At 48.8% G+C, this 16,805-nt stretch overlaps 7 protein-coding genes across 7 annotated transcripts; 3 read left to right on the top strand and 4 right to left on the bottom strand.

Moving 5' to 3' along the window:
- Nucleotides 1–284: 284 nt before the first annotated feature.
- PEX2_058690 (threonine aldolase family protein) lies at nt 285–1,460 on the bottom strand (the record flags this gene model as incomplete). Its single annotated transcript, XM_016743142.1, has 1 exon — nt 285–1,460. The coding sequence occupies one exon, from the start codon at nt 1,458–1,460 to the stop codon at nt 285–287; it is 1,176 nt and encodes a 391-aa protein (XP_016595864.1).
- A 1,175-nt stretch (nt 1,461–2,635) lies between these two features.
- PEX2_058680 (type 1 glutamine amidotransferase) lies at nt 2,636–3,565 on the top strand (the record flags this gene model as incomplete). Its single annotated transcript, XM_016743141.1, has 1 exon — nt 2,636–3,565. One exon carries the CDS (start codon nt 2,636–2,638, stop codon nt 3,563–3,565), a length of 930 nt encoding a protein of 309 aa, XP_016595863.1.
- A 254-nt stretch (nt 3,566–3,819) lies between these two features.
- On the bottom strand, nt 3,820–5,082 carry PEX2_058670 (M20 family metallopeptidase; the record flags this gene model as incomplete). The annotated part of the gene is made up of 1 exon (XM_016743140.1): nt 3,820–5,082. One exon carries the CDS (start codon nt 5,080–5,082, stop codon nt 3,820–3,822), a length of 1,263 nt encoding a protein of 420 aa, XP_016595862.1.
- Nucleotides 5,083–5,654: 572 nt separating this feature from the next.
- On the bottom strand, nt 5,655–8,828 carry PEX2_058660 (uncharacterized protein; the record flags this gene model as incomplete). Its single annotated transcript, XM_016743139.1, has 4 exons — nt 5,655–7,219; nt 7,274–7,551; nt 7,625–8,343; nt 8,502–8,828. 4 exons carry the CDS (start codon nt 8,826–8,828, stop codon nt 5,655–5,657), a joined length of 2,889 nt encoding a protein of 962 aa, XP_016595861.1.
- A 741-nt stretch (nt 8,829–9,569) lies between these two features.
- PEX2_058650 (Galactose oxidase/kelch, beta-propeller) lies at nt 9,570–12,131 on the top strand (the record flags this gene model as incomplete). The annotated part of the gene is made up of 7 exons (XM_016743138.1): nt 9,570–9,594; nt 9,668–9,722; nt 9,770–9,810; nt 9,863–10,031; nt 10,090–11,043; nt 11,100–11,671; nt 11,749–12,131. The coding sequence occupies 7 exons, from the start codon at nt 9,570–9,572 to the stop codon at nt 12,129–12,131; spliced, it is 2,199 nt and encodes a 732-aa protein (XP_016595860.1).
- A 1,900-nt stretch (nt 12,132–14,031) lies between these two features.
- PEX2_058640 (uncharacterized protein) lies at nt 14,032–14,613 on the top strand (the record flags this gene model as incomplete). Its single annotated transcript, XM_016743137.1, has 1 exon — nt 14,032–14,613. One exon carries the CDS (start codon nt 14,032–14,034, stop codon nt 14,611–14,613), a length of 582 nt encoding a protein of 193 aa, XP_016595859.1.
- Nucleotides 14,614–14,886: 273 nt separating this feature from the next.
- Nucleotides 14,887–16,525, bottom strand: PEX2_058630 (Aldehyde dehydrogenase, N-terminal; the record flags this gene model as incomplete). The annotated part of the gene is made up of 3 exons (XM_016743136.1): nt 14,887–15,898; nt 15,961–16,329; nt 16,398–16,525. The coding sequence occupies 3 exons, from the start codon at nt 16,523–16,525 to the stop codon at nt 14,887–14,889; spliced, it is 1,509 nt and encodes a 502-aa protein (XP_016595858.1).
- Between the last annotated feature and the right edge of the window lie 280 nt (nt 16,526–16,805).

Here is a 16,805-nt window from a genome sequence, read left to right as displayed (position 1 = left end):
CATGCTGTTTAGTGTTTTATTCCTATATTATACTATTCAACATAAGTTTAACCAAATAGTAATTGAATTACAAAGAAATTCTCTGCATTTACTAAAGCTAGCATGAGAAATGTTGAGTGTGTTCACAAGATTGTAGTTATATATATTTGTAAGTTTTTGAACCAAGTCCCTGAGAAGGTTTGGATGCAATAAAATAAGAACTAAGGCATGACGGGCACATTATACAACTGTAACTTGCAGAAATGAAATAATCAAATAAAGGAGTTGTATTTATTGCTTCCTGATTATCTGTAGACCGATTCTGACTCGTTGACTATCACTTCCCTCTTCTCTGTCGATGACAACAGGCGATCGAAAACATTTTCCAGGCGAACAACGGCATCATCCACAATTTGACAGTGGACGACTATTCTTCCACCGAACAATTTAACTCCTTCCTCTTTACCCACGTTGATAGCTCTCTCCACCGTGATACCACTGGAAGGCAAATCCAGACAAACCATGTTTGTATCGACTGGACGACTGATTGCGCCACCGCGATCAACCCACATCTTCTCAATACACTTAGCCTTCTTGTGGGTTTCTCGCAATCGACCACCTTCACCATTAGGTCCCTTTCCGAAGTTCTCCTCGACCGCTACACGGGCTGCAGATGAAATGATTCCGGCCTGTCGAATGCCTCCGCCAATGCTCTTCCTCACCCATCGGCAATGTTGTAGAGTGCTTTTCGGACCAACGATAATGCTGCCCACAGGGGCGGCGAGCCCCTTAGAAAAGCACATCTGGGCCGTATCAAAGCAGTCTAAATATTCAACCAATGAGCCAGCTCCGGCAGCGACAGCCTCCCAGATTCTTGCGCCGTCTAGGTGCATCTTGATATTGTTGGCACGAGCGAATGCAGAGATCCGGCGGACTTCCTCTAAAGGAGTGATGACGCCGGCGAGAGTATTTTCTAGCGATATCACGCGGGTTGGCGCAATGTGGATATTGTCACGAGTATCCACGTCTCGCTGAATATCCTCGAGGGTCAGGTACTGCCCGTTCGCTGGGATGCACGGCTGCATATGCGCCTGAGACAGAGACGAGCAGCCGCCGGCCTCCGACTTTAGAATGTGAGATTGATAATGGCATAGAATGGCATGAGGCGGCTGTGTTAAGAGCGATCGGAGGGCAATCTGGTTTCCCATTGTTCCCGACATGACCAGCAGACTGTCTTCCTTGCCTGTCAGGTTGGCCATGAACTTCTCGAAGTCATTTGTCGTCGAATCCTCTTGATATACGTCATCCATCAAGGTTGTTTGAGCAATCGCCTTCAGCATAGATAAGGTCGGCGTCGTGATAGTGTCTGTTCGGAAGTCGTAGGCCGCAGGTCCAGGACCACACCAGGAGCTAGAGACTTGGATGTGCTCAGCTGGTTGGCTAGTCTCATTTTGACTAGAGAAAACTTCAATGCCACTCATAGTGAATCAGGAAACAAATGGATGGAAGTTGATTTGAAAGGGTTTGGTGTTGAGTTGAGAAGACGAGTACAAGGAAGTTATGGGAATATTGAGGATAAGTACATATACAGAGATTGATATCGAAGTTGCGCTCAAGATTCCGTTGAATAGCAATGCCTGGAACAACTCGTTATCAGATTCACATCATTGAGTACATACATAGGTGGCATGCCTTTTCTGTCCGACTCCGCTCTTCTGGGGACTCCGTAACTTACTCCGTCGAGGGCCGGATCTCGGACTTGCCGGTGTGGGTCAGGTCCACACTCTTGAATTTCAGTCCGGTGCCGGACTGGTGCCATTCTTAATCCATTTTATCGACCTTGGAAGGTTCTAGGCTAGAAGGTGAGCTGCTGACTTAGCTTTCCTGTTTTCGTCACTGATTGAGTGGGATTGAGGGCTAAGGGGGTGCTCAGGGGAGCAATTTGAATGATTAGGTAATACTCAAGGGGCGTGCTCAGTTTTACTCAGTAAAAGGCGGCAAGGCGTGAGTACTCAAACGGGAAGCTAAGCCTTCTTAAGGAACTATCTAGGTATGTAGTACGGAGTACTAGGTAGTTAGCTGGTCCAACTAGGCACATTTCATATGCGCACTTGTAAGACATTAGATATAAAATAGAGCACCTCGGATCATAGCAAATGTTGTGTTAGTTTCGACTGAGACACGGGGAAAGCCAAGATTTGCCAGACATCGTCAGGTACAGGTGCTTTCTCGAGGCAGAGAGTAGTTATACAGGGAGTGCACAAAGAGTGTACAATGTTAAACATACGCAACCCGGTTTATTTTCGGTAGGTATAGGGTACCGGAGAAAATATGTAAAAGGTATTCGGTGTAACTCAGGGTGGATCAAGAAAAAATAAGCTCATCGAGTGACAACGTGGGCTTTTACCTAATGCCCCCGTCGTGGTTGGAGTCTATTGGAGTAATTGACTGTCTTTTCTTCCTGAGATCCTTTTCATTATATGAATTCCTGCGTCCCACAAAGCTATGTCTTACCTAAATGTTTTCGAATCCTACATCGGAGTTAGTATGGCGAAATTATCTTATTTAGCAGTACACCCAAGGTTGAAATCTTCACTTCGCCATTTCCACCCTCCATAATCTCAATATCCCATCAATTAAGCACAAATTTTAAAAAATGGTTCACCATATTCACATCGCCGTCTTAGACGTCGACATCCCAGCCCGCAAGCTATACGAGGCTAGAGGGCTCTGCAGTGCCCACTTCAGAACCATCCTCCGCGAGACCGCATCTCGCCTGAACGAGACTCTTTTCTCCGAGAAAGAGCAACTCGAAGTCAAGATCACCCCATATGATATCCGAGGAGGCCATTATCCCGACCTATACAAGCTCCGCGGCCATGCAGGCGAGGACCAAATACCCGTGCAATCCCCAGTGGATGCAGTCTTGATCACCGGCGGTTCGCCCGGCGTATACGAAATGGACCATTCACCATGGATGCAAGAGCTCGAGAAATTCGTGAAGACAGTCTACAACCAATACCCACAAGTCCGCATCCTTGGCACCTGTTTCGGCCACCAACTTATTTCGCACGCTCTCGTCCGCAACGTGGAAGACCCGGTCCGCGATGTCTGGGTCGAGCAATGCCCTCTCGGTCGTGAGGTCGGAATTTATACCGTTCAGTTGGAAAGTGCGTTTGTGAAGTCGTTCCCAGGTGCGCTCGGTGATCTTCCCGAGGGACGCTTGCGCATTCAGATGTTCCATGGCGATCGTGTGATGGCGGTTGAGAAGGGAACTGCTGTTACGCTTACTGACTCGCCGCCGGTTTCGCTGCCCGCGCCGTGGATTAATATTGGAAGTACACCAATCTGCCCTATCCAGGGACTTTACCACCCCGGCAGAGTGCTCTCTGTGCAGGGTCATTATGAAATGGATGCCTTTGGCATGACTAAGATGTGCTTGGAATCTGCACCAGTCATGGGATGGAAGGAGTCGAAGTTGGCATTGTTCTTGGAGCAAGTTGGGGATGATCGTAAGGAATGTCAGGATGATTCTAAGGCCTTTGCCTCTGCTGTGGTGTCTTTCTTGGCTGGCTTTGAGCAATGACACATGGAGGATGAGACATCAAAAATAATGAGGTTTTCTGCTTCCACCACTTACGGTGTGAAGATGAATAGAATGAAATTGCAGAGGAATAAAATACATATTATGCAAAAAGGTCATACCTGTGCAACAATTAGTGCTGTACAACATGGAATCGATAATTCCCCTCAAATATGCAAGCAATTCATTATATACAGCGCTAAACGCTCCTCAAACCGCCCATGCACGCAGGGAGAGCCGTTGTCGGCTTCGGATGGCTACTTTTTCAAGAATGTCAAAGCCGCGAGGCACAATGCATCCACCCCAGTTTTCATCGTGGGCTGGATCACGGGTGCAAACAGAGCCGAGTGATTCCCAGGGATCTCGTCCATAGAAGTTTCGTTTCTCTGGCCCTTATCCCAGAGCTCTGGGTCGATTCCTCCAATAAACCAAAAGGAGCAAGGAAGTCCCTGAGAAGTACCCAACGTAGAGAAATCCTCACTGACATTGGTCCTTGGAGTATCAGCATCGACGTCCTCGAAATGATCTCCGAAAGATGCAGCCAGTTGGGAGGCCACCTGTTTATCGTTGTCGGTGGGTGGAAATCGCCTCGTTGGTGTGAACACTGGCGGTTTCGGCGATCCACTAGCAATACACTCGGCCTCAACGATGCGCCGAATAGCAGAAATTATTTTCTCCCGAGTCTCCAACTTGACAGTTCTAAAGTCAACTCCAATTTCCGCCCGGTCCGCAATAATATTTTCTGTTTGTCCTGCCTGCAAGCTCCCGACCGTCACGACAGCAAGATCAGTCGGGTCAACCTCTCTACTCACAATGCTCTGAAGTCTGACAACAACATGAGCAGCAAGAAGCACGGGGTCTACCGTTTGATGCGGCTGTGACCCGTGACCGCCGCGGCCGTAGAGAGTGATCTTCATGCTATCAGCAGCAGCCATGATCGTGCCAGGTCGGGAACCAACACTTCCCGCTCGCATTCGCATGACGTGCTGACCAAAGACGTAATCAGGCATGGGGATCTTTGAGTAAAGTCCATCATCAACCATAGCCTGAGCGCCTCCGCCCCGCTCTTCGTTCGGCTGGAAGAGTACGATTAAAGTCCCGCTCCATGCACTCTGTGTACGGGCCAGAACTTCAGCTGCTGCAAGGAGACATGTAATGTGCATATCGTGGCCACATGCATGCATCACTGGTTTCTCGTTGCCGTCGGCATCAGACATAGTCACTGAACTCGCGTAGGGGAGGCCGGTCAGTTCCTTGACTGGAAGCGCGTCCATGTCGGCCCGGAGAAGAATTGTCTTTCCAGTCCCATTCTTGAGAATGCCTACAAGCCCGTAGCCTCCAATATTGGTGTGAATTTCATAGGCTCCAAGCTGGGACAAATGGGAGGCAATCGTTTCAGAAGTGGCCTTCTCTTGTAGCGAGAGCTCGGGATGCGTATGAAAATGCTTGTAGAGAGTTTCATAAGGGGCCAAGTCCACACCCGCGTTGGCTAATATGTCCGACAAGCGTTGCTGGGCCATTTTATAGATAGGCGACCGACGATGTGTTATGGAATCTTAGATGATGAGGGGAGCTGATGAGGGGGAGTTGGTGAGGTGGTGCCCGGGAACGGGGCGGGAGGGGAGATTGGTCAGCCAATCGTTAGGCCCGCACTTAGGGGGCCAGCCCCCACCTGCAAAGTCTATGATCAATGGGTGTGTCGGTGTTGACCTGGAGGCCTTCTTCATGTCGCTTTTGTGGAGTTCATGGCGTTGTTGAATACTGATAAGATCAGAAGAACAGAAGGGAAAATGAGTAAATGTCAACAGCAGAAAATGGGAAGGCACTACTCCGTACTAATAATATTGATGCCCTAGGCACCAGGCATCCAACAAATTGGGTGACGATAGGTAGTCTTGTGCCTCTTATTTTCACTAGGTTGAGTAGAATCCGCAAAGTCTTAGAGAAAGTGCAGAAGCTAATTCTTTTCTCATTGGTGTTCTCATTAGTGATCATTATTAAAATGGACTAATAAATCCACAATCACCAAAATAAACTAAATATGTGTCACATATCTGACAACCAAGGTTTAACGCAGCAAAAAAGCAGTGTTCTAAAGGAGTGGTGCAAAAACAGCCCACAAAAGACCAATCAAGCCAATATGAGGGATATTTGAAGATCCAGCCGCATTGTAGGCCGGAGAAAATGTAGAGGTAGTTGCCGAATTGGTCTGACTTCCGCGACCCGAGCCCGATGAACTACCGGAAGCATTATCAGATGTGCTTTCACTGCCAGCTCCTGCGCCCAGGGTACTCGACACCGTCTTGATTGAACCGGACAATGATGTTGTGATAAGCGAGCCAGATACTGATGTTGTCGCAATAGACCCAGGCACTGAGCTTGTCACGAGGGAGCCTGACGTTGAGATGGTGACAACATATCCAGAGAATGAAGTTGTGACAAGTGAAGCAGACACCGAGGTTGTCACAATTGAGCCGGAGGCGGAGGTTTTAATGAGAGTGACTGGTTGAGTTGTCTCGACTGGGCTGGATGTTTCCTCGGTCCCAGTGGTAGCAGTGCTTTCTTCAGTGGACTGATTGCTCGTTGTCTCAGTAGTTGTGGACTCAGTGCTCGTATTTTCAGTGTTAGTAGCTTCGGTGCTGCTAGCTTCGGTACTCGTCGCTTCACTGCTGGTAACTTCAGTACTTGTTGCTTCGGTGCTGGTAGCTTCGGTGCTGGTAGCTTCGGCGCTCGTCGCTTCACTGCTGGTAGCTTCACTGCTGGTAACTTCAGTGCTTGTTGGTTCGGTGCCGGTAGCTTTGGTGATGATAGCCTCAGTGGTGCTAGCTTGAGTACTAGTAATTGTGGCTCCTGTCGATGCTTCAGTGCTGGTAGTAGTGGTGACCTGAGTGCTCGTCGCTGTAGTTTCCATTTTAGTGCTGGTGGCACTTTGTGCTGTTGTGGAAGTGACCAAGTCGGAGCAGAAATTCAGCCACTGTGCAAACGTCGGCAACATTCTGGATGAATATTCATTAGAGCCCGATTCAGCGTTGTTGGTGATGCACTCCTCGCAAACATCCAAGTTTTCCATGAACGCCGAGTCACTCTTGCAAAGCTCAGGTGTTTTACCAAGCAGTTGGGGCTCATGTGCGGCATCGCTGCAATCATTGTAACAAAGAGTTGGAATATTCGTTATGTCGACTATTTTGACCTTTTGGGCGACAGCGAAGTCCCACAAGGACATGTCCCGCTTACTATTGGCTGCAACTGGGTCTTCCGGGAACTGGAATATAGAGTAATTAAGACCGAAGTCCTCCGGGTTGAGGTTGTAATAATTAGTCGAGACATTGTACTGCCAAGATGGGTGGACGTCCAAAGGCGGAGCGACAATGCAGTCTGAGGGGGCGCAGATGTATCCGGGATCGGGAAGACCTGCTTCAACGTTGCATTCCGAGCGATCACCTATATGAAGTGGCTTGCAGAGATACCCAGGTGCGCAGCCCCAGGTATAGTTATTTGGCAACGGGGCGGAGGGCGTGTAGGTTGGGTTGCTGATAAGACTGGAGCATACAGAGACGGATACCGTTGTAGTACTGCCAGAGCTCTGGGTCAATGTGGTATCAGGCCCGCTAACAGTGGCAGTAGTAGATGGAGGGATAGTTTGGGTTGTTTGTGAACCTGATGGTGTTAGCTGCTGCAACAATACTCAATATTCTGTGCTTCGGAATTTACCTGAGATAGTGACCGTGTCGATAATGGTTGTTGAATTACCGACAGTCACTGTACTTCCAGGACCTGTGATAGTTGTGGTGCGGGTAGAGCCGGGGAAAGTGCTAGTACCATCCGATACAGTGACGGTGGTGGCAGGCTCAGTAATTATTGTCGTGATAGTTGTCCCTGGAAGTGTTGTTCCCGGTAGAGTGATAGTGGTATTTGGGATAGTGACAGTTGAGCCACCGGCAGTAGTCGCTGATGTTGTCGACACTGGAATAGTGATAACATCCACGGAGCTAGAAGTGGTTTGGGTTGTCACTGTAGTGGTTGATGCGGTCGTCGTCCTTGGAGTAGTAGTAGCCGAATCACTGATAGTGGTTGATATTGTTGGGGTGGTTGTTACGGAGACAGGTACGCTCGAAGTAGTTGTCACGGAGCTTGAAGTGGTCGTGATAGACTCGCTCGAGGTAGTTGTGATAGGCTCGATCGAGGTAGTCGTGACAGGCAAGCTCGACGTAGTCGTCACAGAGCTCGAAGTGGTCGTGATAGGCTCGCTTGAAGTGGTCGTGATAGGTAAGCTCGAGGTGGTCGTCACAGAGCATGAGGTGGTCGTCACAGAGCTTGAGGTAGTCGTGGTAGGTACGATCGAGTAAGTCGTCACAGAACTCAAGGTGGTCGTCACGGAGCTTGAAGTAGTCGTGACAGAGCTCGAAGTGGTCGTGATAGGCTCGCTCGAGGTAGTCGTCACAGAGCTCGAAGTGGTCGTGATAGGCTCGCTTGAAGTGGTCGTGATAGGTAAGCTCGAGGTGGTCGTCACAGAGCATGAGGTGGTCGTCACAGAGCTTGAGGTAGTCGTGATAGGTACGATCGAGTAAGTCGTTACGGAGCTTGAAGTGGTCGTGACAGGCTCGCTTGAGCTGGTCGTCACAGAGCTCGAAGTGGTCGTGATAGGCTTGCTCGAGGTGGTGGTCACAGAGCTTGAGGTAGTCGTGATAGGTACGATCGAGTAAGTCGTCACAGAACTCGAGGTGGTCGTCACGGAGCTTGAAGTAGTCGTGATAAGCGGCCTCGATGTGGTCGTGACAGAGCTTGAAGTAGTTGTCACAGGGACACTCGAGGTCGTAGTCGTAACAGTCAAGTCATCTGTGCATGTGCACGCGGTAATTATCTCAGTTGTGTAATCTGTGACCGTCCTTATAGGTCCATTTTCGGGCAGTGCAATGGCAGCTTTTGCAACAACCCTCACCGGTCCAACGCCAACATTGGCGACTGCACTCAAGGTAGGGGCATTTAAACAACCATTAATAGTCTGAGTAGTGGCCTCGGTGATAGTAATTGTAGTGGCGCCTGGAGAGCTATTTCCAGTCTGCGTAGAAGTGTCGGTGATGGTTTCAGCGGTGCAAGTCTCGCCATCACCGAGCCAAAGCGTAACCCCGACTCTTACTGTGGCAGCCAATCCATCCTCTTGTTCCGCCGACAGTGCGGGGGATCTGTTGATTATACTGCTATAACTTGATGTCACCAAACTGAAGACAATCGCCAACAGCGACAACCAAGCGACCGCGTCCTTCATCTTTGCCTGTCTGTAGAAGAAATTCTTCCGGGGATGGCCAACGAGGTAAACAAGCTTGACAAAGAAAATGATTCGAAGGAATTAGAAGACATCCAATACATACGCACGGCCCCCTTGGCGCATGAAAGAAAGCCCAATAGTTCGCGGCTCAAAATTCTCCTCTGATGGGCATCGGCTCAGACAACGCACCATAGCCCCATCGCGAATTCGAATTACGAGGAAATACATCAGATTTCAAGCCTTTGAAAATTATACATCGACCGCAAGGGGGGGGCCAACTCAAGCACACAATGGGGCACCTTCAGTTGATTCGGCTGTGTTTCCCGTAGCTGCATGATTCTAGCCATGCAGGCATACCATCATGGTAATGATCAGAACGGTCGGACCACGAGCTGAGAGTGGGCGTATTACATCCGCATTTATTCATTCCCCTTTCTGCTTGGTTGCTTCGTATAGGGCGGGGGTGTAATTGACAACAAAGAAGATCAACAAAGCCGCATCGCAAGTTCCGATAGACCCCGCCCCCCTCGCTTTTTGCATTTGGATTCGAGATGTCAGCAGTAAATCAGAATACCTATGGAAGTTGTCATGTTCAAATTATGATAACTCAGTAGTGAGCTCAACTGATATTTCTTCAATTGAAAAATGCGGTTTATTTTGGGGACGGTGCTGACCCTGCTGGTTGTGATAGACTGTGCAGTGGCCGTATGTAGCACATTTCCGACTCAAATTAATGTTTCTATGTGCAGCTGGCAAGGCCTACGTGGTAAGCATTCCTTGTCCATTTTTCTTTTCTTTTCCCTTTTCAAATAGATCCTTCTTTTTACTGACATTAGTAGCCAATATCCTGCGCGATACAATCTACCTCGATGGCGGGGAGCTATGGTATCAGAAGTATGAGGTTCCCCCTGGCCAATACCTACTTTCACTAACAGCTACAGAGGATATGACGACGGTTGCGTTGAGCCCCAGGCAGATAACAGTATGCGCGACCAAATATATGTTGATATTTACGCATAGCTAACTAATAGCAGATTTGGAAGCCACCATCTATTATCTGAACCTCACCAATTCTTTCAACACTAAATCCGATTTTATGAATCTCCTCAGCAACATGTCCGTTGCCGGCGGTGCTGCTAGCATAGCCCCGAACTACGTTGAAGGCACGATGTTTGCCAACGACAACGAGTTCTACCTCTATGGGTTGGTGTCCCTCGTCTTCCCCTTAATAACTCACTGATTCTGATATAATTTATTACAGAGGGATGCACCATAATACTGATAGCTCCGATCCTCCGCCTGCTAACCAAGTCCTGTCGTACGCCGCGTACCAGTATGGCGCCTATAGAAGCGCATGGGCGCCCGGTTGGAACCAAGAATATCTCACTACTAATGTCACACGATATATCACCAATGGCGCTGCTGCGTCAGCTTCAAGAGAAAACTTAGGCTTTTACTTTAGCGGCATGCGTGCGTCGGACTGGGGCGACTTCAATATAAATCAGCTCCAATCTAACCAGACTGCCGACACGTTAATCACCCTGGACATGTCGTCGATGAGCAATGGGAAGTGGACAAACAGCACACTGCCAAGCTATATTCCTGCTCGCTCTAACGCGGAACTGGTATGGGTCCCTGTGTCCGAGTCTGGAGCTTTAGTGGCCATTGGCGGAGTGGTTGAACCCATTCAGTTTTTCCGGAATGGAAAGGCAAACTCGACACGGACGGAAGAGAGCAAAAAGATTAGCCCGACGTTTATGGAGAAAGTCTCCGTCTTTGATGTTGGGAGTGGAACCTGGTATCTACAGAACACGACGGGTGATATCCCGCCACAGTTGACAGAGTTCTGCTCTGTGCTTGCTAGTGCGGCTGATGGGTCATCTCATAATATCTACATCTATGGAGGATACGATGGTCTCAACTATAACGCCAATCCGTCGGATGACGTGTATATATTGTCTCTACCTTCCTTCAAGTGGGTCAAAGCATACAACGGTACAAACACACACAGTCGCAGCGGTCACCAATGCATCAAGGCATATCCCAACCAAATGCTGGCGGTTGGAGGACAGCATGTCGACTCAACACATTGCCTGGAGGGTGGTATCATTGTTAATTTCAATCTTAACACCCTGAGCTTCGAGGATAAATATGATCCCACAAATTGGAGCGAGTATAAAGTGCCAGATCCCGTGACGAAACTGATAGGCGGCAAGTGAGTATAGATCCAGAAGTAAATAAAGTGAATCATCATGGCTGACAGTTTATTAGCTCCGATGGAGGCGCAACCGCCACGGCCCCAGAATCATGGACCAACAGCTCTCTAGCGGGAGTTTTCGGCAAGAAGTATAGCAAGTCTATCGAGACATATTGGCCGTACAATAGCACCAGCGGCAATACCAGCACCAGTGCCTCCACACAAGATCATAAGGGGAGCAGCGGATTCCCTGGCTGGGCTGGTGGAGTAATTGGCGCGGTCTTGGGTCTGCTTGTGATTGCAATCCTTGCCGGACTCTGGTTTTATCGCCGTCGTCAACGCCAACGCAAGTCCGCGGAAGTTGAATCCGAAGCCGCAGGGGCTGAACCCAAAAGCCGTCCTCCAGAATGGATGTATGCGGGCGGCCTAGCCTCCCCTGGACCTGGGCCAGTATCATCATCGACAGGTATGGAGACGGCGGAGACGGTGCGGACGACACATACCACGGGAACACAGCCGTCGACAGCGCAGCAATCGATAACTCAGCCATCCATAACACAGGCTTCAACTGTGCCAGATTCACTCGTCTCTCCCGCGACCCCTGGCACAGTGGAATCAGGAGGAGATGCGCTATATGAGATGCATGGTATGTCAATTACTTTCTTTATTCAGTCTTTGGTAGCAAATAGATACTCCAGAGTACTAACCCGGACCCCCACACAGATTCATCACCCGTTGAGCTTCCCACGCCATTCAATGCCGCCTACTTCGCTCACGATGGGCCTCCCAAACCCGAACCTGAACATGGTGGGCCCAAATCCGATCTGAGACGAGGATCCCAGTCTCCCGTCTCGCCACAGACTCCTAGTGAGACAGGCTCGGAGTACTCCTATCCAGCAGGTCACACCCGGCGCCCGTCTTCACTATCATTAACTTCGCCAATGTCGATTGAAAACGTGATGAGCGGTCGGTCGTCGCACTTTTATGAATCCTTTGATAGTTTGGATACCCGGCGAGCAGGTCATCGATCTGAGGTTTCCCAGTTGACTGATAATTTGCAAAAGGGGCGGAAAGGGGGTAATGAGACGATCCGGGAGGATGAATAGGATATGCTCCTCTAATGTGGTAATACCATTTTCGTATGTAGAATAGAGAGATTGATTAGTTTGTTAGTGGTGAAGCTGGTCATAAATTCATAATAATCAAAGTGGTTTGCAGTGCTAAAGTACAAACTCCAGAAAAGCCCGAGTCATGCCAATATACTTCGTCGTCCCACGTTCTGGACATATTGACCTGATATATCTGGACCCCGACCATACACAGTAGCTGTGGTTAAAGTGGCCAAAGATGCAGGTATCTCAAAATGCTTATTGATAGCCGAGCTCCGTGGAGAACCCGGTTCCCATGACGAGTTGAGTATATTGACTGTTGCTCGCTCAGCAACTAATTGAGGTTCTCGATCTAGAATATGTGAGCCTAGAATCACAAAAGACCTCTATGCACTGGCACTAATACCTTCCACCAAAGGTTGAGAGATGAGAACAGGCTGACCATCCCCGTCCCCCGAAGAAGATCTGTCTCCCTTGTCTCGCATGTCCCATCTTCGCTTCGACCGTGGGGGTATAGATTCCTTCACGGGCTTCTCAGCGCCCGAGTATTTCCCCCGGGACGCGATACCAGCCCCCCAGCGCAATCGGATCTCGTATCCCTCGCAAGTGAGACCCCGGTCACTGCACTTTTGGCAGGCTGGACGCATTTCATCGCATTGGATCCTTCTTTTCTTGCAGGTCCAGCATCCCTTGAAAGAGCGATGACGGTGGGAGAGGTCTTTTTGCTTGTCGGTCGGAGGCATATCAATGAGAGAACTGTGGTGAAGGTAAACAAGAAGAGTACAAAAAACTCCAGGAAGTACAACAATTCACTCATATATACTCGTGCGAGCGTGGTCCTATGTACATCCTCGCACGTTGATTGGCCGAACAAAGATCTCAGTGAGCGAAATAATACATTCTAACCTCCTATAGGGAGTGCTTCCCGGGTTATCGACAAGGACATATTTTACTATGGGGTAATTACCTCACATATTTCCAGAAGATGTCTTATGATCAGTGCAGGGAGTCCAGTTTAAAAGTCGATGGGATGTTAATGTGAGCTTACCGCTTTGGGAAGGTCCACGCAGGAGAACAAGTCTTCTTCAGCCCCTCCATTGACATGTGTGAGATCTGCCCTGAAGACAAAGCTAACCCGTCGAAAAGTCAATTATCAATTCAGAGGGACGACATCAAGACTTTGCGACCGTTATGTGCTTCAAAATTAAATATTTCCGGGTGAAGCCGTCACCTAAACCTGACCCGGCTTCGGGTCTGAAAGCTATGTGTACGCAGGGGTACTCCGTATAGGGGCTAAGGTTACGGAGTACTCCGTACGGAGTACTTTCGGCGTTAATGCAAAAAATGGTGCCTTAATGCCTTAATTTGGCACGGCAGAAAAAGAGCCCCGGGTGAATTGATATTTGCCTGAGGCAGCATTTAGCCTCAGGAATACGAAGCTATTTCTGCCATACAAATCTATGCATCGCATGATTTTTAGGCGGTTTAAACCAGAATTTAGGGATAACTCTATAAAACTCGATGACTGCCTCATAATTTGACTCTACCAATATAAGCTCAATGGATTTGAATTTTATTGCATTAAATAGAGAACTGCTAATACGGAATTCTTTATTTACCCTATGCTAGTTCTCTATTTAATATAGTAAGCACACTGAAATCAGACACGGGCGCCAAAATCCAGTTGATACATATTTCTAATCATTCTGGCTAAAATCAAGCCCATTGTTAAAAGTCAGAGGCGTTTGCTCCTACATATGTCTAACACATTATGTATCCTGCATTAGTATATCTAGCCAGATATATATTTCCCTTCTTCTTTTCACAGAGAATTTATCTTTCTATGCGTGGTTCCTAGAGCTCTCTTCTTCATAGATAAGTTCAACCAAAGCCACACATGAAGAGAAAGATGGAAGAAATGCCTGAAGACCAGCCTCCGAATTCATTGCCAAAGAAATGGGATACCAAAACCCTAATGGAAGTTAGTGAGGCTCCACCAACCCCTGCTGCTGATACTACCGGTAAAGCTGTTACTCCCGTCAAATCCATGGCCACATCCAGAGTTACACGCCCATTCTATCATGTTCCAACTATGACATTGAACCCTAGTCACAAGCGGAAGGCACCTGTAGACGATATATTATCTGCAACACACAAGCGCGTGAAGGAGGCTCGGATCTTGAAGCGATCCGCAGTAACATTCCCTCCCCCCGGTCTTGCCAACTCCAGACATGGTCCATTTGATGGGATCGAGGGGGGTAACTCTATCTTGGAGGAGCCTGAAAAGCTCCGCGTGGACAACTCCATGGCTCTTGTTGCAGTTTACGAGGGCATTTTGGAAACCCTAGCGCAGATGAATCTTGATCTTCAGAATCTGGAGGACATGATGTTGGATTATGGATACATTTCGGGATATGTGAGCGAGGACGAGCATGCAGAAGAGGAGGAATCAGAATGGTCATATGCGGTGGAATCCTGAGTATTGGGCTGTCGTGGACCTTTCCCTTCTCCCATTTCACGTTTGATATGTAGTAAGGGTCGGTCCCCTCGCGATAAACCGTCGTTCTATCTACCTGGCACTACAGGGACTTGCCAACACCGTATTTTCAACTCCAAAAATGCCTGATGTCCCTCTCACACGACCACCAATTTGAGGTCCGAAGATGCTTTGTCAAATGTGAATGGTTAAATTTTGCTATGTACAATATAATATGCCTTCCTTAAAGATTAGAAAGCCCTGCAAGTCTTGTCCTTAAAGCTTCGACTTCATGTTCACATGAATAGCCTTAATATTCGAGTAAGCAGCAAGACCAGCCTCTCCAAGCTCGCGACCAATACCAGATTGCTTCACGCCACCGAATGGAATGCGCCAATCGCTATCATTGCTAGAGTTGATCCAAACCATACCGGCCTCAATTTTCTTAGCCACGCGATGCGCACGAGTCAAGTTCGTTGTGAACAGAGCACTTCCAAGGCCATAAGTCGAGTCATTGGCCATCTCAATAGCATCCTTTTCTTCGCTGAATCGGGCAATCACCACGAAAGGACCAAAGACCTCCTCTTGGTAGATACGCATCTTGGGCGTAACATCGGTGAAAATAGTGGGCTCAACAAAGAAACCCTTGCCATCACCGACACCAGTGAAAGGCTTGCCACCAGCGATGAGAGTGGCCTTCTCCGATTTACCGACATCAATGTAAGACATGATGCGGTCATACTGGGCCTGCGTCACCTGCGGGCCCTGGAAGGTCGACTCCTCAAATGGATCACCGACCTTGGAGACATTCTTCACTTGAGCCTTGAATGCCTCCAAGAAACGGTCGTAAATCTCGTCTTGTACCAGAATGCGAGATGTGGCTGTGCAAATCTGGCCTTGATTGTACATGATACCGATATGGGCCCATTCAACGGCCTGCTCGAGATCTGCATCGTTGAACACGATGAGCGGGCTCTTACCACCCGTCTCTAGGGTGATGTTCTTCAAGTTCACGCTAGCCATCTTCATAATTTGCTTAGCTGTTGCTGTGCTGCCCGTGAAGGCGATCTTGTCCACGTCCATATGCGAGGCGAGCGCGGCTCCGGCGACGGCGCCGTGCCCGTTCACGATGTTCACCACACCGGGAGGGAAACCTGCTTCTACGATCAGGTTGGCAAGGAAGAGGATCGAGAGAGGGGTTTGCTCCGCTGGCTTAAGAACCACTGTGTTTCCGCAGGCGAGGGCGGGACCGAGCTTCCAGGCGGCCATAGCGAGGGGGAAGTTCCATCTTTAGTATAATAGTTAGCAATTAGTTTCAACAATATTTGGTGACAGGTCCGCAGAACTTACGGGATAATTTGGCCACAAACACCAACGGGCTCCCGCACGGTGTAGGCAAACTTATCCGGGGTTGTGTCAATGACCTGGCCAAAAACCTTATCGGCGTATCCGCCGTAGTAACGGATTGTCTCGGCGGTTTCGGTCAAATCGTCATTGAAGGAAACGGAATACGGCTTTCCATTGTCGATCGTCTCGATAGTGGCGAGCGTGGCGCGGTTGTCCTCGATAAGCTGTGCCAGACGGTTCATCAGCTTGCCGCGGTCAATGCCAGGCAGATCACGCCAACAAGGATTATTCAAAGCAGCACGAGCTGCCTTCACGGCCTTGTCAACATCTTCGGCGGAAGCTGCGTGGATTGATGTGATTTCCTTTGCGGTTCTATTTTGACCACCAGTCAGTTATAACACTGAGAGACCGAATGTTAGTTCTTTCGTCTTGTTACGTACGTGGGATTGATGCTGGCAATCTTCTCGCCAGTCGAACACTTGACCCATTTGTTATTGATGAACAAGCCGGTGGGCTGGGTCCAAGTGTGGCCGTTAGGAGCTGTGAGTTGAACAGATAAATCGGCCATGATTGTATGTGCTTTGTATTGTGAGTGTCTTCTAGGTAGGAGAAGATAATGAAGCTAGATGAAATGAATCTGTTACTAGATATTAAACCCAAGCTCAGCTAAGAAATTGCGATAAGTGCTTCGGCTGGACATGCCATTCTAGGCAGCTTATCGGATAGATCATGGTCTAGGGGATCGACCCCACACGAGAGAGATCAACCTCCGGATTCTGGAGGCTAAAAGCGGGAAGAAGTTGATGTGGATTGATGTGGATTGTCGTGGATTCACTTGAGACAGGCCG

This window comes from Penicillium expansum (assembly GCF_000769745.1).
Source record: "Penicillium expansum strain MD-8 chromosome Unknown contig190, whole genome shotgun sequence".
NCBI classification, from domain to species: domain Eukaryota; kingdom Fungi; phylum Ascomycota; class Eurotiomycetes; order Eurotiales; family Aspergillaceae; genus Penicillium; species Penicillium expansum.
Note: the sequence above shows the minus strand (reverse complement) of the source record. Positions and strands in the feature narration are given on the sequence as shown.